This window comes from Leopardus geoffroyi, chromosome A3, assembly GCF_018350155.1.
Source record: "Leopardus geoffroyi isolate Oge1 chromosome A3, O.geoffroyi_Oge1_pat1.0, whole genome shotgun sequence".
Taxonomy (NCBI): domain Eukaryota; kingdom Metazoa; phylum Chordata; class Mammalia; order Carnivora; family Felidae; genus Leopardus; species Leopardus geoffroyi.
The window spans coordinates 103,964,081-103,989,693 of record NC_059336.1 but is presented as its reverse complement, the minus strand read 5'-3'; the positions used below and the strand labels follow the sequence as shown (position 1 = coordinate 103,989,693).

Sequence of the window (25,613 nt, the reverse complement as noted above, 5' to 3'; positions counted from 1 at the left end):
GGGATTTGATTTCTTCAGTTTGGCCAAGGACTGTGAGGTCACCACTCCTGCAATCCTGGTTTCCACGTGGCAGCCACCTGGTCGACCCTCATGCTTTGCCCCATACTACAGTTTTGTGTATCTGGGGAATGAACCAGCATCATTCTGTTTCTCTTATTCAAGGTCAACTTGTTAGAACCACAGGAGAGAGCAGTTTGTTCTGCTGATCTCCAGCCCCTGGGTTCTTCTGGCAGCTGCATTATCCTGGGCTCCTTGGGGTGATACTTGAAGTGCTGGGTAACTAGGGCATCCTTCTCCATCCTTTCTCCATGAAAGTCTCAGGGTTCACCCCCTTACTCCAGGATGCACAGCGAGAATTTCCCACTGGGAAAATGTGTTCCTAAGAGTAGCTGTGTTATAATAAAAAGACCTTTTAGGAGATGGAATTCAGCTCTGTGTAAGCAGGCAAGGCAAACCGTGTTACAGTTAAGGACAAGGTGGGTTTTATTATGATCCCATAATAATAAAATTTAAATGAATTACTGAACTCAAAATAGGAATGGTCCCTACTATATCCATTTTGTTAGAAATTAATATTCTAGCTAGAAATGAATATTTTTTACAAAATAAAACGTGTTTGTAGCTGCTTTTCTTTTTCTGATGCTGTTACCTTTTTCCTTTGATTTTAGAGACTAGATATTGCTGTGGCCTTCTCTACTCCTTCTGTCTTCTGGGGGACTCAAAGCACTTGGTACTTAGTAACTGTACAAAATAGGGGTGGTCCCATTTTAAAGCGCAATGGACAGGACTCACTTGTGAGAACCCACAGGTCTGTCCTTCCCTGGACACTGGTCATCCCCATCACAGGACTACCAGGCCTTAATTCTGTAACCAAATTGGCTATGGCTGAGACAATGTAAGAAGAATATCCAGATCAAGTGTGTGACTTTTTGTAGGGTCTTTTGGGATACGGGTGATCTATTTCTTAATCTGGGTGATGGTTACATGAGTATGTTCCTTTTGTAATAACTTAGCAAGCTGGTGTATACTTGTTACTTCTATCTCTGCATACACGTTATGCTCCAACTAAAGAGAATGAAAAGAAGAATCTTCTGTTTTACTTATATAAAACCTTTTGTTGAAACCTAATCTGAAATTTATGCTGACCATGATATGGGGAGGGTAATTAAACTTTTTATTTTGAGAGATCATAGATCCACATGCATTTGTAGGAACCAATACAGAGACATTTCATATTATTTTACCTAGTTTCCCCCAATGGCATCAGCTGCAGAACCATAGTACAATATCACACCCCAATTTTGACATGGTATGGTAAATATACAGAGCTTTCTCATCACCACGGAGGTTCCTCCTGTGTCTGTTTTATAGGCACACCCTGTTTCCTTCCCTTGCCTCCCCTATAATTCTTAGCAAACACAAATCTGTTCTCCATTTCTATCATTTTGTCATTCCAAGTTGTGCAAATGGGATCACATAATATGCAACCTTTCGGGGCTGACTTTTTCCACGCAGCATAATTTTCTAGAAATCCATCCAAGTTGTTGCATCTATCAGTAGTCTGTTTCTTTTTATTACAAAGGAGTACTCCATGGAGTGGATGTAGCACAGTTTGTTAAACCATTCACTCATTGAAAGACATCTGGTTTTCTTCCAGTTTTGACTATTAGGAATAAAGCTATTATAAACATTTGTGCATAGGTTTTGGTATGAATATAGGTTTTAATTTCTCTAGAGTAAATGCCCAAGAATGTGTTTGCTGGGTCAAATGGTGGGTACATGATGATTTTTTTTAAAAGAAATTGCTGAACTGTTTTTCAGAGTGGCTGTAACATTTAACATTCCCACCAGCAATGTAGGAGTGATTCCATTTCTTCATGTCCTCACTAGCCTTTCATGGTGTCACTATTTTCTATTTTAGCCACTCTGATAGATATATAGTAATATTTAATTGTGGTTTTAACTTGCATTTCCCTAATGGATAATGATGTTGAACATTTTTTCATGTGTTTATATGCCATTTGTATATCCTCCTTGTTGAAATGTCTGCTCTGACATCTTTTGCCCATGTTCTAATTGGATTTGGTAGTTTTTTTTTTTAACTGTTGAGTTTTTAGAGTTCTTTATGTATTCTAGATACTAGCCCTTTGTCAGATAGTTTGTAAATATTTTCTTCTGGCTTGTCCTTCTATCTTGACATAGTCTTTTTTCCAGAGTAAAAGTTGTTAATTTTGATGAAATCCAGTTTATCAGTTTTCCTTTTATGGATCCTACTTTTGGTGTATGTCTCATAATTTTTCACGTATCCCTAGGTCCTGAAGACTTTATCCTACAGTTTTTTTCTAAACTTTTTTACTTCTACATTTTAAATTTCGGTCCACAATTCATTTTGAGTTAATTTTTGTGTAAGTTAGGAGATTTGGGTTGAGATTCATTTTGTTGGTCTAAGAATGTCCAATTGCTCCAGGAAAAATTTGTTGAAAGGCTATCTTCCCTCCACTGAATTGCTTTAACATCTTTATCTAAGCAGTTGGACATATTTGTATAGTCCTGTTTCTGCAGTCTCAGTTTTGATCCATGGATCTATGTGTCTATGCCTCTGCCAATATCATATGGTCAGTCCTGATTACTGTAGTTACATAAATCTTGAAATCTGCTGAATTTTTTCCTCTCACTTTATTCTTTTTCAAAATTGTTTTAGCATTTTCATTCTTTCCCTTTCCATGTAAATATTAGAATAATCTTATCTATATTATTTGAAAAATCCTTGAAAAATCTTGCTGAGATTTTGATAGGAGTTATGTTAAACCTGTTTAACAGTTTTTGGAAAAGTGACATCAATGCTATACTGGATCTGGGGTGCCTAAGCGGCTTAGTCGGTTAAGCGCCCAACTCTTGATCTCTACTCAGGTCATGATCTCACAGTTTATGAGTTTGAGCCCCTCGTTGGGCTCTGAGCTGACAGCACAAAGTGTGCTTGAAATTCTGTCTCTCCCTCTCTCTCTCTGCCCCTCCCCCTGCTCTCGCTCTCTCTCTCAAAAATAAACATATGAAAATTATGATGCTAAGTGTTCTAATCCATGAATATGGTATGTCTCTCCATTTATATAGATTTCCTTTCATTTCTTTTATCCGCACATTGTTGTTTTTGACATACAAGTCTTATACATGTTTTGTTAGATTTACACCTAATTGTTTATTTCTTTTGTTTTTTTGAGAGGTTGTAAATTGTATTGCATATTTTAAGTGTCTACACACCCATCACTAGTATGTGGAGATACAGTTGATTTTTATTTATTATTCTTATATTTCTATAATCTTTCTGAACTTACTTATTAATTCTAGGAGTTCTTACAAATTCCTTGGAATTTTCTACATAGACAAACATGTCATCTGCAAATAGGACAGTATTTCACTAGATATAGGATTCTGGGATGAGGGTTCTTTTCTTTCAGCACCTGAAGGCATTTTTGGCTTCATGGTTAACAATTAAAATCCATTGTCATTCAAATTGTTTTTTCCCTTATAAGTAAAGTGTGTTATTTCTCTCTACCTTCAAGATTTTTTGGAGGGGGTGGGTCTTTAGTTTTCAAAAGTTTAACTATGATGTTCCATGTGTGGATTTCTTTGGGTTTATCCTGGGTCAGGTTTGCTCAGCTTTTTGAATTTGTTGGTTTCTGTCTTTTGGCAAAAATGGGGAATTTTTTTTGGTCATTTCATTAAGTGCTTTTTAGTCCTACCTCCCTTTCTTCTACTTCTGTAACTCTGGTAACACTTGAGTTAGATATTTTTTTTTTTATAATCACACAGGTCCCTAAGCCTCTGTTCATTTTTTTTCAGTCTATTTTCTTTCCATTGTTCGGAGTCATAATTTCTATTGTTCTGTTTTCCAGTTTACTGATTCTTTCCCCTATCTCCTAAATTTTGCTGTTGAGGATATCCACTGAGTTTTTATACAGGTCATTATATTTTTCAGTCCTCACATTTCTATTTGTTTTTTTGTATTTCCTATTTCTTTGCTGAGATTTTTTGTTTGTTTGTTTCAAGTGTGGTCATATCTGATTGTTGAAGCATTTTTATGAAGGTTGCTTTAAAATCTTTGCTGGATAATTCTGCATTTCTGTCGTCTCAGTATTGGCAACTATTGGTTGTCTTTTTCTTCAGTTTGACTTCTGATTGAAACCTGGACATTTGGGGTATTAAATTATGAAACAATGGGATTTTGTTTAAGCCTTCTGTTTTTGATCCATTGCTCCAGTGGGAGAAAAGGAGCATACTACCTTACTACTGCCCTATAGGGACAGAAGTCAATTCTCCATTCAACCTCTGCTGATATCTAAGGGGGGCTCCTTTTTACTGCTGGGTGAGGGTAGAACTTACAGTTGCCAACTGGGCCTCCACTGATATCTTCCTGGTGGTGAAGGGTAGGAGAGCTTCATTGCTGCTCCCCACATTGTCTCCATTAACACTGGCAGTGTCTCTGCTATCACCATGCAATGGTTAAATCCTTCCTTTCACTAGGCCTCCTTTACAGCAATCCATTTGGAAGAGGAAGGATTGCATCTCTATTGCCAGGTTAGGTGGAAGTCTAGCCTCCCCATGTGGTCTCCACTGTCATGATGGCAGACACCTCATTACAGCCTGGCAAGGGTGGAAGACTAAGCTCCCCACTCAGCCTTGAGAAGACATGTTGATAGAGCCATAGTCTTCTATGGTGTTTGGCTGGAGTAGGGTGGTTACTGTCTAAAAATTTTCTGTCTTGCTTGACAGCCCCTTTTGACTGGAGAGGACATGCTTTTGTTGGGGTTTATATCTGCATCTATTAATGTTCTTGGGTTGACATCTTCTTTAACTCTGAGTGTGGGATATATGAGGTAAAAAGGAAACCCAGAGAATTCACCACTGTGTCATTCCTCAGCTCCCCATATCCCTAAACAGACTGTTGTCTTCTCCTCACATTTGAGTCTTCTTATGTTTGTAATATATACATGACAAAACCTGAACAAAACCCTGCAATATATATATATATATATATATATATAGCCTCTATATATATAAACTATATATGGACTATATATATGTGTCAAAGTGGGCTTTGATTATGATTTTTGAGAAGAAAAAATGGTATCTGATAGAATGTTTTCTAGAGAGCTTCATGATTTCATTTGAACTCAGACTGATGGCCTCCCTGGATCTTCAATTTTTTTAGTCCTTTTTCACTTGAACCATCCCCAGCCCCTCTGTTCTCGTGCTGAAGAGTCTGCCTGCAACTGTTTCATCCAGTGACAATATCTTACTTTATCTGGAGGATTCTTTCCAGTCCTTGCTGGCCTGAGAACCATACAATCCTGATTCCTATAAGCCCAAGCAAGAAATTTTCCTAGAAAGGAGTTAACCTATCTATGGTAAAATGAGAAAAATAAAATATATTGAGTTTTTTGTAATGAAAAATAGTTTTTCATTAAAAATGTCATTATGTTCTTCCTACTTTTTAGGTGCTGAATGTTACCATGTTACCATTTAAATAAAATAGTGATAGTGGTCCATTTTTTTGATATCCTTACTTGACTATATATATATATATATATATATATATATATATATATAGGCAATTACATGTTGGTTTGCCCCATATCGATTTTTTCTTCTCCTTTTCTCTTCATTGAAAAGAAATGAGGTCTACTTTACATATATTGAAGTATACAAATATTAGTGGTACAGTTCATTGAGTTTTGACAAATAAAATGGTAGATTGTATAATGTACACCCCATCACCCAAGAGATTTCCCTCAGCCTGTTTCCATTAATCCCTCCCTTTTGCCCCCAAGGTTCTGACTTTGTCATTACATTTCAGTTTGGCTGCTCTAGAGCCTTATAGGAATGGAAGCAAATAGACTCTCCTTTTGCTCAGCTTGATGTTTATGAGATGTTCAGTAGTTCATTTTTTCCTTTTTTTTTTTTCTGAGTGATATTTCACTGTAGAGATATCTCCCAACTCCTTCTCTTTCCCAAATGATCTCTCTAGGCCCCTGCTATATCAATCTTGAGCAATTGGCCTTATTACCTCCAACTGACCTCAGCTGCATCATTCCATGGGTATTAAGGTACAATGTCTTATTTATACTCACTATGGAAAGAAAAAATAACTGAAGACTTTAAGACTTACTTTTAACTTTTTTCTTGCATTAGAAAACAATTAAAAAATTGTTTATTCTTCTGTTGATTGACATTTATGGTATCATGGATCAGTATTATTATGAATAAAATTGTCAGGATCATTTTTATACAAGGTTTTTTTTGACATGTTTTTCATGTCTTTTGGTAAATACTTAGAATGGTTGGTATGGTAGACATTTATTGAACTGTTTAAGAACCATAAACAGTTCTTTTAAAAGTGATTATATCGGGGCGCCTGGGTGGCGCAGTCGGTTAAGCGTCCGACTTCAGCCAGGTCACAATCTCGCCGTCTGTGAGTCCAAGCCCCGCGTCCGGCTCTGGGCTGATGGCTCAGAGCCTGGATCCAGTTTCCGATTCTGTGTCTCCCTCTCTCTCTGCCCCTCCCCCGTTCATGCTCTGTCTCTCTCTGTCCCAAAAATAAATAAACGTTGAAAAAAAATAAATAAATAAATAAATAAAAATAAAAGTGATTATATCATTTTACATCCCCACTAGTAACATATGAAGGTTCCATTTTTCCACATTCTCATCAACATTTGGTGTTGTCAGTCTTTTAAATTTTAGCTATTTTAGTGGATGCGTAGTAATATCTCATTGTGTATTAATTTTCATTTCCCTAGTATTTAATGGTGTTGGGCACCCTTTCAAGGTGCTTATTGTTTCTTCTTATGTCTTAGTCTTTTGTCCATTTTTAAACTGTGTGTTATTGTTGTTTTAAATATTGAGTTATAAGACTTATACATTCTACGTACAAGTATTTGGAATTTTCCCAGCCTGCGACCTATTCATTTTCTTAACAGTATCTTTTAAGAAGCTGAAGGTTTCAAGTTCAATGGAAAAAAAAATTGTCAACTTAAAATTTTTTGTTAGTGTGTTTGGGCCTTGTCTAAGAAATCTTTGCCTAACTCAAGTTTGCAAAGATATTCTCTCATGCTTTCTTCTAGAAGCTATGTGATTTTTGCTTTTACATTTTGGTCTATGTCTTATCTCAAATAAATTTCTGAGTATAGTATGAGGTAGGGGTTGAAGTTCATTATTTTTTATACAGTTATCCAAGTGTTCAAGCAACATTTGTTAAAAAGATTATCCTTTATTAGCACCTGGGTGGTTCAGTCAGTTAAGTGTCCAACTCTTGATTTTGGCTCAGGTCATGATCTTAGAGTTCATGGATTCGAGCCCCGTGTCAGGCTCTGCACTGACAGTGTGGAGCCTGCTCAGGATTCTCTCTCTCCCTCTCTCTCTCTGCCCTTACCCCACTCGTGCGTGCATGCTCTTGCTCTCTCTCTCTCTTTCTCAAAATAAATAAACTTAAAAAAAAAAGATTGTCCTTTATCCATGGAAATATTTTGGCTTCTTATTAAGAAAAAATTGATCATGTAAGTGTGGGTTTGTCTCTGGGCTCTCTATTCTATTCCACTGATGTACTTATCTCCTATTTTGCCAATTCTGTCTTTATTATTATATTAAATTTTATACCAGAAAATGTAAGGCCTTTAGATTTTTTATTCCTTTTCAAAATTGTTTTTGTTATTCTGAAAACTGCCTATTTCCATACATATTTTAGAATTAGCTTGTGAATTTCATGGAATAAAGAAGGGGACAGCTAGGATTTTGATTGTGATTCCATTAAACCTATATATCAGTTTGGGGGGAATTGATGTTTTAACAGTCCATGAACATGGTATGTCTCTTCATTTATTTAATTCTTCCCAACAATGTTTTAGAATTTTCAGTAATAGAGTTCTTGAACAGATTTCATTAAATTTATTACAAAGTGGTTTTTTCAAAGCTATTGCAAATTATGTATTTAAAATTTTAATTTTCTATATGTATGTTTCATATTTAGTACACACACAATTAATTCTTGTACATTGCCTTGTATACATAAGCTCACTAACTCACCTAATAGTTCAAGCATTTTATTTGTAGATTCCCTGAGATTTTCTAAGTACTCAATCATGACATCTAAAAATAAAAAGACTTGGGGTGCCTGGGTGGCTCAGTCGGTTGGGCATCCAACTTCGGCTCAGGTCATGATCTTGCGGTCCGTGATTTCGAGCCCCGCATCGGGCTCTGTGCTGACAGCTCAGAGCCTGGAGCCTGTTTCAGATTCTGTGTCTCCCTCTCTCTCTCTGACCTTCCCCCATTCATACTCTGTCTCTCTCTCTCTCTCTCAAAAATGAATAAACGTTAAAAAAATTTTTTTTTAATAAATAAATAAATAAATAAATAAAATAAAATAAAAGACTTACTTCTTTCTTTTCAACCTATATGTTTTATAAAGATCCCACCAAGAGTCAAGTTGAGCAAGGGCTGCTTTAATTAGACCAAGGTGATTGTCCCTAGTCCAATTCCCACACACCCCCCACTCCCATACTGCCTTTTTTGTCCTGTCAGCAGTTGAGCTGGGAGGATGTTAGACTATAGTCTGGGATATCTTCGATTCTCCATTGGGTTCAACTTCTGGTTGTAACTATGGGATCAAAGTTCTCTTGAATCTTTCTACATTCTAACTAGAAGTACAAGTCCTCCCAAATTTCTTTCAAAGCATCAGGACACAGTGTTTTCAAATTACTGCTTCAGGTCCTGATTATTTTTGAAGTTTTCATGAAATATTAGTTAAAGAAAAAAACGAGGAAGGATTTTTCTCAAATATACCAATCATGCATATGTTCATGTTAAGAAAATAAACTAAATTTTTTGATATAAAACATTGTTACTTTTGAAATTGTTTGGGTCCATGAAATTCAAAGCTCCAGGACCCACTGCCACAGAATTTCTCCCTAATATCTTGGGTTTTACTGTATGTTCTGGCAGTTTGTGGGGCTTCTGTTTCTTGAAAAAATTTTTGGACTGAAAATTATTCCTTCTTGGGTATGCTTACATTTCTTTGGGTCTGTATTTACAAGGTTGAACTATCAGTTGGTTAAACTACTGCATTCTTTTGTCTGAAAAGGTGTAAAGCTAATAGGTGTGAAGCTTTATTATAACCACCTAATTTAATATTCTTTCTAGTTTCACGTAAATGTCTTTGTAGAAAATGCTACCAAGAGCGGCATTGTGGTTACTTTAATTCCATTGCCAATACTTTTATATGGTTTCCTGTATTCTAAAGGGAAAGCTATATGCACTTTTCTTCTTTTAAAACTTTTCCTCTTATGAATCAGTAGCAGTATGAATAAATGTCAGAAGTTCTTATTAAGTGGTTAAAGTCGATGTCTCTGTCTCAGCATTCTTGTTTTAGGTAATGATGATTAAGCAGACTTCATAATGGAAAATGCCAGAGTGTTAAAGAATTTTTTTTTTCTTACTAAATAAAGAACACATGATAATAGTAAGATTTGTAAATACTCGCTTTGTGCCAAACTTGCTTAATCCTTATATTTTAAAGATAAGAAAGGTAATCATGGCTTCGAGGTCACAACATCAGGGTTCAAAAGTCCCACTCCTTTACTGAAATGGGCATTGTCAGTAATATTTAGAAAATACCAGGATTGTGTACTCTCCAGTTGAAAAACATTGTGATAGGAAGAACATTTTGAAGGTTAATTTGTCTCTCCTCAAAATGAACTCTTGGGTTAGGTGAAATGAGGTATTTTGTTTTTGTTTGTTAAGGAAGGCAATTTCTCCATTCTAACATTTCAGATTATACTAAATATTTTTATTAGCTGAAGAACTAATCAAATAAAGTATAATTTATACTGATTCCGAGAAAATACTAAGCTGGAGTCCTGATTATTTAACACAACCGCAGAATTTCATTTCTTGCTAATGGAACTTGGCTGTAGAGAAAACCATGGGAATGTACATGTTTTTGGGACCAGGAGGCCCAATATGCTAAGCTCTGGCAGGCTTGAGATGCGAGCGGCCAGTAAAAACAGGAGCTGAGCTCCCCTTTCCAGTGGTTGTTGGGTAAATTGAGAGAGTTAGAATCATAGCACGTAGTGTGCTATTATGCCCCCATGTGAATGTTTCAGGTATGTTTTTCTTTACATTTACCACTAGCCAGGCATTTGGGCTAAGATAGCAAATCAGCTGTTACAGACCTACCACTGTGACCCTTTTCCTATAGAGGCTGGCAATTCTTTAGGAAAGGTGAATGGATGGGAAAGAAGTAAGATCACAGCCTGCCTGTGTGAATTCGGTGAGTTTGGACGTCTCCACAAAAAGTTGTAATAGCTGCAAATTGAATTTTACTTGATTGTGACAGTTTTCACTGACCATTCTGTGACGATCAGCATGTTTCTCTTCTGAAGGGATTTGAATTGTGTTTGGTGACTTATGGTATGGATCAGAGGAGCAGAGAGGGCCTGTAGACCTGTGCAGCAGAGTTCATCCAACTTCCTGAAGAAGAATCTGCAGAGCAAGTGGCCCTCCCTTTACAGGAAGAAAATCTGTTTCCTTGAATACCCTTGTGTCTAAGCCCCACTGGCCCGGGCATAGTTTCTGAAGACTTGGAGGTTTATCCTTCTCAGGAAGAGCATCCAGATCATCAGGCTGGCCCTTTTGTATCATGGCAGCTGGCTCTGAAGCCAAGGCCCTCAGCACCTCCCTCTAGTGGCAAGATCCTAGAGGCCCCCTGGGCTGCCCATTACTGCCCTAGCCCTCTTGGGGAATCTGAGCCAGCGTGGCTGGCCAGACCCACATTCCCCACACTCAGCACATGTGGAATATCGATTTTGACTTAGAAAGAACATCAGGGGCCACACGTTTGGACAGGGGCAGAGGCATTTCCTCATGGCAACCCTCTACCCTCCAGAGATGGAAACAGTGGGGGACAGGGGGTAAAGATGGAGGCAGAATGGGTAGGCGGGGCTGTAGAAGCAGAAAGAAAGCTCTGGATTAAAACCCTGGTTGTGCCAGTTATGAGGTTATGTTACTTGGAGCAAAGTTAAATGACATGTTCACGTTCCTTCAGCTAACACAGCAACTGTTTCCCGATGGCCGTACTCAGGCAGTCAACCTGTAACCAAGAACAGAAAGCTTGAAAGAGGCTTAATTAAGTTATGGTAGACCAAGTAAGGGGGAATGGGAAATGTGGTGATTCAGTGAAAGGTAATGAAGAGCGTCAAGTGGAAAGCAAGATAAATTTGCTTGGCCCAAGCAGAAGGGGCAGATGGTGCTTGGGTTGTAGGCGAGGAAACTAGTTGTGGGAACTCCATATCAAATTCTATTAAAGGACTCAAGTTCACAATCAAGAATTTTACTTTAAAACTAAACTGAGGGGCGCCTGGGTGGCGCAGTCGGTTAAGCGTCCGACTTCAGCCAGGTTACGATCTCACGGTCCGTGAGTTCGAGCCCCGCATCAGGCTCTGGGCTGATGGCTCAGAGCCTGGAGGCTGTTTCCGATTCTGTGTCTCCCTCTCTCTCTGCCCCTCCCCCGTTCATGCTCTGTCTCTCTCTGTCCCAAAAATAAAAAAAAAAAAAAAAAAAAAAACTAAACTGAGTAGCAAGTGGAAGTGATTCTGGGCTTTTCAGAAGAAAAATGATCAGATCAAAACAACACTCGAGAAAGGTAATGTTGCGAGGCAAGAATCTGAAGAACTTGGTGAGGGTTTGCATCAGGAGGCTACAAAACAAGAGTGGAAAGGGTTCTCACACCAGATTTTTAGTATAACAACAGAGCAGAGGATTATGGATGACTTTTCCACGGAGGATAAAGACAGACAACAAAAATAAGCCAACTTTCTCTTGTTGAGAGGTTTTAGCAGTGTGCCTGAGGGATGGACGCTGATACTCATTTTATTTCACACTCTTAACAACCTTCTAGAGAAGGTGGTAGTTACTAAAATGCAGCAACGCATTTTGCTATTGTTTCATTCACACTCATGTGGACACACACACGCACACACAATCATTATAAAAGCTTTCAGACGTATAAAAGGGGCCCAATTCATACAATAAGTAGCATCGTTGTACCTATTCCCTAGCTTGTCACTTCCAGGCTCCCATCACAGCACAAGTGGAACCCACCCACTCGGCTGATGAATGGCATTATGTGTTGATATATGACCTTTCTCAAGAAGGATACTCTTTAAAGCTGTTTTAAACAAGAAGCACCTTATGCATCCTAGAATAAAAAGAGACATCCATTTGGATAGAAGTGGCAAATTATGGGTCCCTATACATGGGCTGGATTTCCACATACTGTCACACTCGGACCCCAAGCTTCCATGTAAATAGACAAATTCATATTGAAACTTACTGGTCTGAGTTTCTCAGGAGCCTTTAAAGGCCCTAATGATAGTATTGGGGAGGATAAAGCGTCAACAACTCTTTTGCTGCCTTTTGCAGTATGGGCTTCACATAATTACCTCACTCTATCCTCCCAACCAATTCTGAGGTCAGACCTCTAACCTACACTTTAAAATTTTTGTCATGTTTATTTATTTATTTTGAGAGAGAGAAAGAGCGCGAGCAGGGGAGGGGCAGAGACAGAGAGAGGGAGAGAAAGAAACCCAAGCAGGCTCTGCACTGTCAGTGCAGAGCCCAATACGGGGCTCCAACCCACAAACCGTGAGATCATGACCTGAGCCGAAATCAAGAGTTGGATTCTTAACCAACTTAGCCACCCAGGAGCCCTTAATCTACCCTTTATAGTAGACAGACTCCTGGCCATGGAGATGAACCCCTGTTGGCCACCTTGTTTAAGAAATCTCTGGGAGTAGGGAAACACTGCAGTCCCATGAACTAAAGTCATAGAGATGTGCTAGTCTATCCCATCATACTAGCTGACTCTGGTTAGGTCTGACCAGGCCCCATCTGTTTCTCTCTTCTAATGGTGCAGGAGAACCTAAACGTTTAGGAGACTTGGAATCTCCAGTCGCAATGATTTTCTGCCTTGCCCCCCCCCCCCATCCCTGACACTTTGATGTTACAGAGTATTTTTGTTGGAAGCTCAACTCCCCTGTAGAGACGGTAAAGGCATGGCAGATGGGTTATATAAGCCAAGTCGTGGTGATTTGCCTTCTCTACTGGGTGAGGAAAATGGGGTGGGTGCTGGTGCGCGGTGGGACTTCCACTCTGCTATTCAGATTCTCTCCCAGATACCCCACCAACTGGATAGTCATTTGGCTTTATAAACTTCTCTTTTACGACCTGAAATTCTCTTTCAGTTAAGAAAGACATTGTCCTCAGATAATTAAGAGGGTAGAAGTATAACTGAAGATTACCCTCTCCTCCCCACCCCCGTGATGGCAATTTGAATTTTACTTATTTTTATTTTTTTTTATTTTTTAAATGTTTGTTTATTTTTGACAGAGAGAGAGAGAGAGAGAGAGAGAGAGAGAATCAGAGCATGAGTGGGGGGAGGGGCAGAGAGAGAGGGAGACACAGAATTCCAAGCAGGCTCCGGGCTCCGAGCTGTCAGCACAGAGCCTGACGTGGGCCCTCGAACCTGTGGACTGCGAGATCGTGACCTGAGCTGAAGTTGGATGCTCAACCAACTGAGCCATCCAGGCGCCCCACAATTTGAACTTTAAAAGGAAGATACCTGGGGTGCCTGGGTGGCTCAATCTGTCGTGTCCGACTTTGGCTCAGGTCATGATCTCATGTTCATGGGTTCAAGCCCCGTATCAGGCTCTGTGCTGAGCTTAGAGCCTGGATCCTGCTTCAGATTCTCTCTCTCTCTCTCTCTCTCTCTCTCTCTCTCTCTCTCGCAAAAATAAACATTAAAAAAATCTTAAAAGGAAGATGCCTGTTTTCGTTACCCATTGCCATATAACATATCACCCTAAAACTTAATGGCATAACAAAGCAATTGTTTATTTCTTGCAATTCCATGGGTAGGCAACCTGGGTCGTTCTCTGACTAGCCTTAGGTAGGATCACTCCTGTGGTTGCCGTCATCTGAGTTCAAATGGACTAGAAGGTCCTGGATGGCCTCACTCACATATCTGAGAGTGGGCCTCGGCTGCTGACCGAGGAACTTGGTTCTTCTCCACATGGCCTTGGGCATCCTCCAGCAGGCTAGACCTGCACAGCAAAGTGGTCTCAGGGTCCCAGGAAGCGAGAATGGGCATGCATTGCACGGCTTCTTGAGGCCTAAGCTCTGGAAGTCACACAGTGTCACCTTCTCCACATTCTATTGGTCGAGGTAAGTCACAAGGCAGCCCAGATGCAAGGGATGGAGAAAAAGGTGCTATCCCAGTGCCCACAAGAAAGGGGCTAACTGAGGGCCATTTCAAGCTGAGGTAAGGGATTTGACACAGAGAACAGCAGGAGGTCCCCTGGTGTTGGTAACAGAGGTGGGGGGTATGGGAAGAGGCAGGAAAACCTTCTGCACAGAGTCTTTGGAATAGCTGGGGTGTCATTGGACACCTCATACCTTGAGCATCTATTGTATAATTAACACCAACACAAGGAAAACTGGATTTTGTTTAGAAGGGTGTAAAGCTTAGATACTGCCCATTCTAGACCATCCTAGTCTCCCACCTGGAATAAGGAAAATGCTGGGACAAAGAGGAAGAAAAGAGACAAACTACTGCAACTAGGTAGGGGTGGGAAGGCAAACTCATTATAAATTTCCCCCTGAAAATCCACATACCAACTTGTCTACCCACTGTCCCTCGAGTGTTGAGCACTTCCATTTTCTGCAAGGTAAATATTCTCAGATCCCCGTCCCTGGATAGTTCCAGTGGATCTCATGTTACTATTTTTAGAGCAATACTGCCCATGCTATGCGTTCTTTAAATTTTTTTCTATAAGAATTTGTAACTTGTTCATGCTCTTTTATTTTTAAAGGACAGCTATGCATTGGTGTATTCTCAAAAGCTGGTGAATTTTCTTTGTAAAGGGACGGGCGGGCTTGGGGTGCTTTGACCAGAACGGTTGGGTCATATACTGGCATAATGGGGAGCGGGGGAGGCTACCATATGCGCCATTTTTGTGCTTATATTATGGACGTATATGTTTGGTAATAAAACTAAACTTTAATAGTACAGGTGTACCTTGTTTTATTGTGTTTCGTGCGTATTGCATTTTATTTTTTTTTACAAATTGAAAGTTTGTGCCAACACGATGTTAAGCAAATCTGTTGACACCATTTTCCCACCAGCATTTTCTCACCTTGTGTCCTTGTATCACATTTTGGTAATTCTTGCAATATTTCAAACTTTTTCATTATTATTTTATTTGTTGTGGTGATCTGTGATAAGTGACTACAACTAGCTGAAAGCTCAGATGATGGTTAGCATGTTTAGCAACAAAATCTATTTTAATCAACATACATATGTTGTTTTTGAGACATAATGCTATTGCACACTTAACAGACTAAGCTATAGCGTGAAACATAATTTTTATATGCGCTGGGAAGCCAAAATATTCCTTTGACTTGCTTTGTTGCAATATTGGCTTTGTATTAGTGGTCTGGAACTGAACCTGCTATATTTCTTTTTTTTTTTTAATATGAAATTTATTGTCAAATTGGTTTCCATACAACACCCAGTGCTCATCCCAACAGGTGCCCTCCTCAATACCCATCACCCACCCCACCCCCCCCATAAACCCTCAGTTTGTTCTCAGTTTTTAGGAGTCTCTTATGTTTTGGCTCCCTCCCTCTCGAACCAATTTTTTTTCCTTCCCCTCCCCCATGGTCTTCTGTTAAGTTTCTCAGGATCCACATAGGAGTGAAAACATATTGAACCTCCTATATTTCTAAGGTATGCCTGCCCTTTGCTTAGTCCTAGGGGACTCGCTTGTAATAAAAAAAAATACCGTATATATAATAATAAATGCTATATTCGCTACTTAAGTTTATTGTCTATTAAGGAGATCCTATTTGTAAAAAGTCTTTGAAATTCTTCAACATCTCCTTGATCTAGAAGGCCTGTGTCTGCAGTATCCATCACTGAATCTCCAGTGCCCAGCACAATCCGTACCACAGGATAGGATTCCAGTATGTACTTAGTAAGGGAAAGGACGGTAATAATAATGATCATCCCCACAGGCAGAGGTAAGGGAGTATCTGGAATCGGAGTCAAACTTGTTATGTAAGAAGTGATGCCCAATCCTTGGATCTGGACCAATGGGCCTGTTGCGGTCTGCAACAAATGGAGAAAGGGAGAAGGAGGAATATTTTAGACGGCCTCAGAAATTTAGGTTGAACAAAGAATCTTAGCAGTTGACACATGGTCTTCCCCTTCTATAACAGCATTTATCTGTAGAGTTTCATTTGAAGGGGTTGCTCCCTGAACACTTATGAGTGAGAAAACCCTCCTCTTCTCCAGCCGTTAGATCCTTTTGTATCACTTTATTCTTATTTTTCAAGTTGTGAAGGGGTGCCTGGGTGGCTCAGTTAAGCGTCCGACTTCGGCTCAGGTCATGATCTCGTGGTCCGTGGGTTCGAGCCCCGCGTCGGGCTCCGTGCTGACAGCTCGGAGCCTGGAGCCTGCTTCGGACTCTGTGTCTCCCTCTCTCTGCCCCTCCCCCACTTGGGCTCGCTCTGTCTTTCTCAAAAATAAACACTTAAAAAATGTTTTAAGAGAATAAAGTTGTGGCAATTGAATAGATTGTGGAATTGTGGAATAGTTGTGGAATTGAATAAATCTGCCTCCTGCAACTTCTCTCTCTCGGTGCTTATTCTGTGTCTGGTACTGGCCAGACCAAACCCATACTCTTCCACATAACACTCATTCATATCATTGAATCTCCCCCATTGTCGAATATGTGACAAAAATTGGTTGAGTTTCATAATGCAGACCTAAAGGAAAACTTATCTTGAATAATGACATTACAATACATAGACGGTTTAAGGACTCCTACACCATCTCACGGTTTTGAGCTGTGTGGTTAAAGACCTTGAGAGTTGACAGATTAGTCAGGGATTTGTCAAGAGTATTAATTACAAACTTTGAAATCTTGGTCAGTGAAAGTTCATCATAGTGCATCTTGCAAATACGATCAAAGTCTTTTCACTACTGATTTTATGATGCTTAACCACAGTGTGTAAAGAATGAAGGTTTTCATTAGAAATTACTGGTGTAATAGAGCACATTTTAAAGGCAGATGTATTGTTAGACTATTAAAATTCATGATCTTCCCCTATCCTACCCCAACCCCTGTTTTGGGGACGCCCCCCCTCATTGTCTCTGAACACCTGAAATGGCATTTTGGACTGCTGTAAGGGAACTGTGCTCTTTACAGTATTAATGTAGCTCAGTAATGACCACTGCTGTGAGGGCGGCTACAGTGGGGCTGGTGGAAGTGTTGTTTTTACAACCATAAAAACTTGGGGGCTAACTGTAATTTGGTGAGTGAAAGAAATTTATGGCTGGCTGAAAACTTAAAAAATGGAGGGGTAAATTGTGCAGCTGGTTATGGGGAAGGAAAGCAGACCCTCCGCCTTGTCCTTGTTGAGTTTTAGAAAAACAACCTATTATTTTTGGTAGCTTTTTTTTTTTTTTTTTTTTTTTGCCCTGGGAATAAAAAGAAAAAAAATGCATTGGCACCTAATCCATGGAAAATGAAATTAAAATACACCCAATGCAGCTCCTCCAAAATCACTAGCTTACATTTCCCCCTCCCTTCTGCCGAGATGTCATATTTGTGTTTTCCAATGGTTATCAGAATACACATGGACATCTGCCAGGTTCCTCGGTGTTCACCTTAACTGCAGGTTGATTTGCTGCAGTAACCAGGTGTAAGATGCACAGAGATGCCAGTGCTTGGTCTTGGTACCCCCAGTCCCACTGTGCCTGCATTTCGGGAACTATGGCCTGCTGCCAGCCAGGGGTGGGGAGGTGCTAGTCTGGAGAGAACCGGGGCTAGTCTCCAATGGGTTCACCTGTCTGATGCTCTTCCTGTTCAATTGCGTCAGCACGCCAGAGGGGGGCACCCCAGGCACTCCAGAGGTGGAGGGGAGGAAAAGGATGGGGACTGGAGGAGAGGGGAGGGCAGGGCAGGGCAGGCAAGGGGAATGCTGATAAAATTCCCAGACCTTGGTCCTGAGATTCCCATCTAATTTGGAGCCCGCCCCCAACCCTGTATGGAAGAAGTGGACTTCTGCAGGACCAGCTGTCACAGACTTAGGAATTTCTAAGATAAGTCTTGTGACGGTTATTCATGACCAACGGCCTCTACCCTCCTGGGTCCCGGGAAATCCCAAGGGAAACTAGTTTCTCCAGTGGCTACCTGTGCAGGTGCTTGGGAGTGGGCGCAAAGCCAATGGCACCCCGCGCTGTAAGTGAGCCAACATCTGATCTGTCACTTTGTGTCATGTTTTGCAGTTACTGGATTTGTGCGACTCGGTGAAGGATAATGCCCTGAGGGTGATCTCCGCCTTTAACATTCCACACACCTCCCTCCATGCACCAATCGCCGGAATCACCAATGCGCAGGCGGCCTGGGCCTTCTACCCTGCACCGCCACAACCCCAGGCCCGAGAAGGGGCGCGCTCTCAGCGGCCCAAGCTGGGAGCCAAGTTATAGCGGGCGTGGCGGGAAGGGTGGTGGCTCGCTCGCAGTTGCCACGACACTAGCTTCTCTGACGCCTGGAGCTGGGGCCGAGGCCGGCCTGGCACGCGCTGGGCCCTCGGGGATTTTCGGTCGCAGAGCGAGGTTCCCACCGAGGCTGGCGCGGTTCGCGATGGGCTGTTGGGAAAGGAAGCCAGGCGGCAGCCCCGGAACACGGATCCTTATCACGTAACCCGGCCGCGCCCAGCCTCAACCTCTCCCAGCTTAGGCGCCTGATCCCCCTAGACAGTGGGTTCCCCTGCGAACACGCCCCACACCCAGGTGTCACCAAAGGTCTCCTGCTGTCAGCGGTGATTCAGAGTTACAGTGATTTTTGGAAAACGCATTGGTGCTGCGTGGGGGGAAAAATCAAAGCATAAAAATCAAACACTCGTGGGCAAAGTTCAGCTCAGCAAATGATGCTTTTCCAGTGAATCAGATCCCCCTTGGAGTCTTCGAGGAAACGCACGGATGTGGAAAGGGGAGCGTGTGCCTGGAGTTTTGCTCTCCGCAGAGCACGAACTCCGGCTCGTCCTCTCTGGCAGGCGGCTTCCGGACCGTAAGACAACGAGCGGAAAACATTTTTACCATATGAAATTGTAATCTGTTCTTTAGAGGAGCATAGATACAAAGTTTAATAAAGACATTAAGCGATGGGAAGGCGCTCCGGCTACTTCCGAGGATGGGGAGGCGGGCTAGGGCCGTACATTCCAGTTAAGTCGATTTCGGAACTCGGAAACACCACACCGGCAACGCCTGTGGTCTGGGCAAGGGCTGTAGATTTCCTATTTCATTTTTCAGATCATTGCCCCACTTCATTCTTGCTCCTTTCTCTCAGTCCAAGCCATCCTCCTTACTCCCTCTCCACCTCTCCTGGCGGAGGCAGGAGTGGGCATAGCTCTGCTTGTGTCTGCGAGGGCGACATCCAGGACCGGACCGGAGCAGAGAGCCCACCTGCTCTCCCCACACCTTCCCTTTCCAGAGGACCTCCGGCCCCTGTGGGAGAGGGCGGGAAGAGCGCGGGGTGTTCTGCCAAAGCTCCCCAGCACAGTCTGGGCTGCATGAACAGCAGACTCCGAGACGACCTCCTCTTCGTGTCCCAAATAAGTGCGCTTAACCATTTGCTTTCCCCGATGCCTTTGATTTTTTGGTGTGTGTGTGCGTGTGTGTTTTATTTTTTGTTGTTGTTTTAAAGTGTTCACAGGGTCGCTAAAGCAGACGACGCGGGGGCGGCGGAGCTGCACAGAAGCAGATGACAACCACTACGGCTTCTGCGTGGTTCTTTTCCTGTCCCCGTCTGCATCGCCCAACCCCACGGAGAGCTCGGAGCACTAGGTCGGGTTTGGGGCTCCCAGAGGGCACAGGAGTTCTGTTATTTTCCCCGGGGTGCTACTACACCGGGCGGCTAAGGCTCAGAGATCACCCGTGGCCGCCACCTGAGGTCGAAGGCAGCAGCTCCAAGCCACGGTCAGGGTAGACATCTGGCCTCTGCGTCCACTTCGCCGCGTGCACGCCCTCGTTCTCTCCCTCTTGCGACGAAATCCCGAGGCAGAACCGGCCATGGGTCCTTGAGTCCATCCGGGAACCCCTGGCCTCCCACACTTCGCTCAGCATTCGCGGGAGGATGTGCTGAGAAGACTTTAACCAGGGGCTGTGCTGTCTCGCTGACGTTCCATGTCTGCTTATGCAGCGTAAAACTGACCGAGGTGGCCAGCAGCGGGACAAACGCCTCGCTGACTTGCTCCTCTGCAACTGAGGACGCTTCCTTCTTCGTTCTGGGGGGGGGGGGGGGGAGGGGGGGGCGGGGGGGGGAGGTTAGGTTATCCTTAAATTGAGTTTCTTTATTCCGTCTAACCGGGTCTCCCCCGTGGCAGGATGTTTCATCTCCCGACCGACCTTGCCCCTACTCCCCGGCCACGGCTGTCTCCTGGCTGTCTCCTAGCGGTGAGGGGTAACGGTGAGAACTCATAACCCACATTAGGAAAACAGATATGGGGGTGCGGACCCAGAGGTGTACCGTCCCCCCCACCCCAGCAGGAGTGGGAGTGGGGCCGCGGGCACCAAGGAGGAAGGGGATAGGAGTGCGCAGGGAAAAGGGGTGTGTGTGTGTGGTGGGGGAGTACTTCGCTCTCTACACCGCTCACCATGCGCGCCGCCTTCCTTGGCCTCACCGCGCCTCCCTGGCGTCTCTCTCAGAGCCCCACCGATCTCTAGGATCCTAACTCCCCGAGCAGAGTTACCATCCTCTCTCCCACCTGAAGGCCGAGATTCTTCTGGGCCTTTTTTTTTTTTTTTTTTTCCTTAAAAGGATTTTTTTTTTTTCGAGTTCTTTTTTCATTTCCCTATTTTACCTGCTCTTCGCTCAGCCCCTTCTCGCTTCGGGGCTACGGAACAGACGCCTCCGGGGATCAGCTCCTGGCCTCTTTCTCCACTCGCCCCGCCAAGGGCTCTGCCTCTTATCGGAGGTTCCGCGCGGGAGACAGGCTAGGTGTCCCTGCCAGATGGCAAGAGGAGGGAGCCTAAGACAATCACGTGAGGCGAGAGCGAGGAAGGTGAGCAGCCCTGCAGATCGGGGTCTCTCCCAGCACCCCAGACTCTGAGTGAGGAAAGCTTTGAAACCCTCTGCTCAATCTTGGACCTGCGTGTTCTCGGGTCAACCCAGTCCCCGCGTCTGCCCCAAAGAGGCTGAGAGAGAAATTCCTGCAGCCCACCAAGGGCTCGGGGGCGCCTCCTGAGGCCTTCGGCTGGCGGCAGCGGCCCAGCCCGCTTCTGCGTGCCCGGAGCGCCCCCTCTGTTCCAAGCGCACGTCTTGGCCTCTGCTGGATGGGGGAAAGGCAAGGGTACACTTTGGAGGGAGGGGGATGGGTGCGCACAAGTCACCGGCAGCCCTAGTCGCTCCAGTAAACACGCCCCGCGGGGGCAGGGCGGGCAGCGCGCGCAGGGGAACCCGGCGGGGCCACCCCCGCCTTTACCTGTCGGAGCCTGAAAGCGCCAGCGGCTGCTGCGCGGCGGGGGCGGGGCTTGCCAGCCCGCGCGCCGGGGCGGGACCCAGCGGGGGCGGAGCTCACAGTGATTGGGTGCGGGCGCGGGGCCACCAGCCAGAGCCGAGCTGCAGGGCTGTGCAGGTTTCACTTCGCTCCGCGCAGCCTCCAGGTTCTGATCTTGTAAGAGCGCTCCGTCTCGCGTCGCCGCCGCCACCACTGCCACCGGATTCTTGAAGTCGCCCTGCGCGCCCCAGCCCAACTGCGGCCAGCATCGCCGCGGGCTGCTCGCTTCGCCCCGCTCCCGCCGCCACCCCCTCGGCGCCCTTTCCCTGGCCCTCGTCCCCCCAATGTCTGACTCTGACTCTCGGACTGAGAAACGCAAGGTAAATACCTCCGAATCCCCGGGAGCGGGCCGGGTGCCGACGGAACACAAACACCGGAGTCAGATCGGCTCCACCTCCTGCTCCCTTCCCGAGCACGTGCAGGCAGAGATGCACGTACCCGTCCCACTTGTCGCTGGGCGGGAGGCGGCGATCAGGCGGGTCGGGTTCCCTTCCCCTGCAGGTCCAGTTTGGTGAGGGGTCATCCGTGGAAAGGCTACGGGCACTTGGCCGAAGTACGGCTCGGGCCGGGATTCCGCGCGAGGGAGTGGTGAAGCTTCTCAGGGCCGGTTGGGAAGGCAGCGCGTGCTCTCCGCTCTGTCCCGGGAGCTGGGGCCCCGCTCCACGACACTGGGCTGCGGCAGCCGGCCAGAGCCTCGCGGCCGGCTCCCGGAGACCCCCGAGTAGCGGCTGCGCGGTACGAGCTGGTCTGGAGCCTTGACTTTTCTCGGGTGCTTGGGCCCGTTGCGGAGGATTTGCGGAACTGAGGTGGTTATTTAACTGACGGGACTCGGCTTTTCCTTGTACCCATTCAGGCCGAGGTTTCAGGGCAGCTACTGCGTTCGTTCTCTCGGACGTGTCTGGGAGCCCTGCCCGGTCTGCGAGTGCGCTGCAGACGATACCAGCCGCACCATCCATAGACAGCGGGAGACCGAGGGCTTCCTCCGACTGCCGCGGCCACGCAGTGGACGAGCCTCGAGCAGCAGAACCTGCTGCATCCGGGGGCCGGACTGTCGTAGAGACCCGGGCACCGCGACTCACTTGCAGTGCTGGCTGGCGGTGCGGTGCCCTCGAAGGCCTGTTACTCGGTGCTGGTGCTGGTGCTGGTAGTGGAGGACCCGCGGGACGCTGGGAATGGGGGTGTGGATACGTTCGCTGTCTGCAGTGGCCACGGGTGCGCGCAGATATGCGTGCCAGTGGCCGTGGTGATCGCTTAGATTTGGAGCGTGTCCGCGGCGCACGGGGAGAAAAAGGGAGGAAGTTGGAGGAGGGTCGGTGCTGCAGCTAGGGAGGGGGCGGCCTTTGGGGTCTTCAGCCCAGCCGGCCTGGGCGGGGTCGGCGGCCCGCAGCAAGGACTAGGGGCTGAGAACGGCCCTGCGGGTGTGGAGAGAGCGAGGCTCCTGCTTTGTCTCCAGGTGACCGGCTGCTTGGGGTGGCGGGAGCTGCGGAGGCTCGAGCGGCGTCCGGACGGTCACAGAGGCGGGGGGCGGGCTGGGGAAGCCTGGGCAGCTCCGGGCCCCGAGACTCCCGCCACCGCCGCCGCCGCCGCCACCGCCGCCGCCGCAGCCGGGGCCGCCTTCGGAGGCGAGTTTGTCAACAATCGCCTCGCCTTTGGCGGCCTGACCCGTAGGCGCCGCCCCCGCCGGCGGCGGCTATTGGCTGCGGCGCAGAGCGACCGCGCGCGAGCCAATTGGGAGCTCGGGCACCCGGCGCCAGCGGCGCGGGGAGGTCGGCGGTGCCGGCGGCGGCGGGCGCAGTGCGCGAGGGGAGGAGCGGGAGGAGGCGGAGGATGTTCCCGGCGGCGGCGGCGGCGGCCGGGGCAGCGCGGGCCAGAAGCGCGGCGCGCGGAGCCCTCGGCTGCCCGGCGGAGCGCGGCGGCGGGTGGACGGCCAGTGGTCGGGTCTGCGCTGCCCCGGGGGCTCTGAACGCGAGTTCTAGGCTTTGTCTCCCGCGCTACCTTCGTGCTGACGGTCAGGGGGCTCCGGGTCGGCGAAGGGCGCGGGCAGGACGCCGCGCGGCCCGGGCTCGGACGCGACGCTCGGAAGGGAAGGGGCGGACGTGAGTTTCGGCCCGATTGCCTTCGCAGAGGAGGGTCAATGGGGTGAAGGAGGCGCGCGCTCCTGTGTCGCCTAGCGTGTAGAGTTACTTGGGGACTTTGCAGGGGGCGCCCGGGGACGGCTTTGGGGGACTCCCCCCCCCCCCATTTGGAGGTGTGCACCTCGTAGTGTGGGTGCATTCGGGAGAAGTTCTGTCGAGTTCGGGGCGGCGCGCTACCCCCTGCGGGAGGAGGGGCGCGCGGGCTGGGAGCGGGAGGGACCGCGGGCGGGGAGCGCCCGACCCGGGCCGAGCCGCGCTCGCTCGGAGTTACAAACTCTATTGTGACGCACTTACTACGACTGACGGCCCTTGCCAAACCTTCCCCAGACTTGCTGCCCTCAGCACTTTCGGCAGAACAATGGGGCCGGAGCGGGGAACGCGGCCAGCCGCCTGCAAATCGCTGCATCTGCGCCCGCTCCTGTGCTCCAGCGCGGTATCTGATCCCGGGAAATCAGAGCCCGCTGGGAGTTTCCGACTTCTTCAAGTCGGCCCTGAGCAAAGAGCACGTGTGATTAGACTTAACACGAGCTGCTTCTCCTAAAACTTGTGTGCGTATCCGTGTGCGTTAGAGCACCGGTCACACGTTGACGATGTAATTGTATTTTGCTTGGTGGCAGGAAGTTTAGTCCCACCCTCTCCCCTCCCCCCACCTCGCAAAGAGAGAGATAACTTTTGTTATTTTAGGTGTTATTTTTATTCTTACCTGGAAGAGTGTCAGAAAAATATACGAACTGACGACTTAACGTTAAAGCATTCGCTCTTCTAGAAATGTTGAAGGAGTCCGTGAAAGTTAGCTACATTTAGTTACTTGTTACAGTTACTGTTTTGCTTAAGATAATCTTAGTTTTTATTTTACTTGCAGAAAAAAAGACCAAATGGCAAAGCAACCTTCAGATGTAAGTTCTGAGTGTGACAGAGAAGGTGGACAATTGCAGCCTGCTGAGAGGCCTCCTCAGCTCAGGCCTGGGGCCCCTACCTCTCTACAGACAGAGCAGCAAGGTAATCCTGAAGGCGAAGGGGACCGCTGCCCCCAAGGCAGCCCTCAGGGCCCGCTGGCCCCACCAGCCAGCCCCGGGCCTTTTGCTACCAGATCCCCGCTTTTCATCTTTGTCAGAAGATCCTCCCTGCTGTCTCGATCCTCCAGTGGGTATTTCTCTTTTGACACAGACAGGAGCCCGGCACCCATGAGTTGTGACAAATCAACACAAACCCCAAGTCCTCCTTGCCAGGCCTTCAACCATTATCTCAGTGCAATGGGTAAGCAATACCCGGGTAAGAGGTAGTTAACGTGTGGGTGTTTGACTCTGTGTAAAGGCTGTGTGTAACATTTACATTAAACCCCCTTTTAGAAACCTTTTTACTGATTTATTCCATGTTTTGATAGGAGGGGAGGATGTGTCAAATAAGACATCAAGCCAACATTGATTTTAAATCAGGTTTTGTAGCAGGAGTAAAATACACCCAGGATCTGCCTGTTGAGCAGTAAAGCCGGAATCCCTGTCCCTGCCTTCACTGAAGTGTAGGTGTTGTTGTAACCACTAAGACTCACTTATTAATGACCCTGTGCTTGAAGGGGACTCAGTCAGCTACAGCAAATAGCTTAAAAACATGGCTAAATGTATGGAGGGAAACGAGACAAGTTAACCATTTTCAACAAGGACGCTTTAAAAAACCGACCTTGTTTGCAAAGGCAGTACCAACATAGAACCATGGAAATGGTTTGTTTTCTACTCACATTTCTCTTTGGGCTAATTTTGTTTGCTCAGAGGTTTTAGGTATAGCACTAATAAGATTAGATTGTGGGTT

General features: G+C 45.9%; 3 protein-coding genes across 21 annotated transcripts in view; 2 read left to right on the top strand and 1 right to left on the bottom strand.

Moving 5' to 3' along the window:
* The window catches only part of ACOXL (acyl-CoA oxidase like), a 341,271-nt gene extending 322,670 nt beyond the window's left edge, over nucleotides 1–18,601 (top strand). The window contains exon 19 of the mRNA XM_045446915.1: nucleotides 18,401–18,601. Coding sequence (XP_045302871.1) covers nucleotides 18,401–18,601 — 201 coding nt within the window. The remainder of the gene's footprint in view (nucleotides 1–18,400) is intronic.
* Nucleotides 15,909–23,317, bottom strand: LOC123581140. 7 transcript variants are annotated; one of them, XM_045446901.1, is made up of 3 exons: nucleotides 22,001–23,317; nucleotides 20,977–21,444; nucleotides 15,909–16,216 (listed from the first exon to the last, which is right to left on the bottom strand). In XM_045446901.1, the coding sequence occupies exons 1-2, from the start codon at nucleotides 22,626–22,628 to the stop codon at nucleotides 21,110–21,112; spliced, it is 963 nt and encodes a 320-aa protein (XP_045302857.1). In that variant the 5' UTR covers nucleotides 22,629–23,317; the 3' UTR covers nucleotides 15,909–16,216; nucleotides 20,977–21,109. The 7 variants fall into 7 exon arrangements, with proteins under 7 accessions (XP_045302857.1, XP_045302856.1, XP_045302855.1 ...); XM_045446900.1 differs by lacking the exon at nucleotides 15,909–16,216 and adding an exon at nucleotides 19,889–20,563 and having other exon boundaries at nucleotides 20,770–21,444; XM_045446899.1 differs by lacking the exon at nucleotides 15,909–16,216 and adding an exon at nucleotides 19,889–20,880.
* The window catches only part of BCL2L11 (BCL2 like 11), a 49,683-nt gene continuing 45,958 nt past the window's right edge, over nucleotides 21,889–25,613 (top strand). For 2 of the 13 annotated variants that reach the window (XR_006703638.1, XM_045446907.1), the window contains exons 1-2: nucleotides 23,466–23,768; nucleotides 24,670–25,064. Coding sequence is in view for 9 of the 13 variants with exons in the window: in XM_045446907.1 (XP_045302863.1) it covers nucleotides 23,500–23,768; nucleotides 24,670–25,064 (664 nt within the window). In the remaining 4 variants the exon portion in view is untranslated. Of the gene's footprint in view, nucleotides 21,993–23,460; nucleotides 23,773–23,820; nucleotides 24,241–24,669; nucleotides 25,065–25,613 lie in introns of those variants that run through there. The other 11 variants (XR_006703637.1, XR_006703636.1, XR_006703639.1 and 8 more) reach the window with 10 other exon arrangements.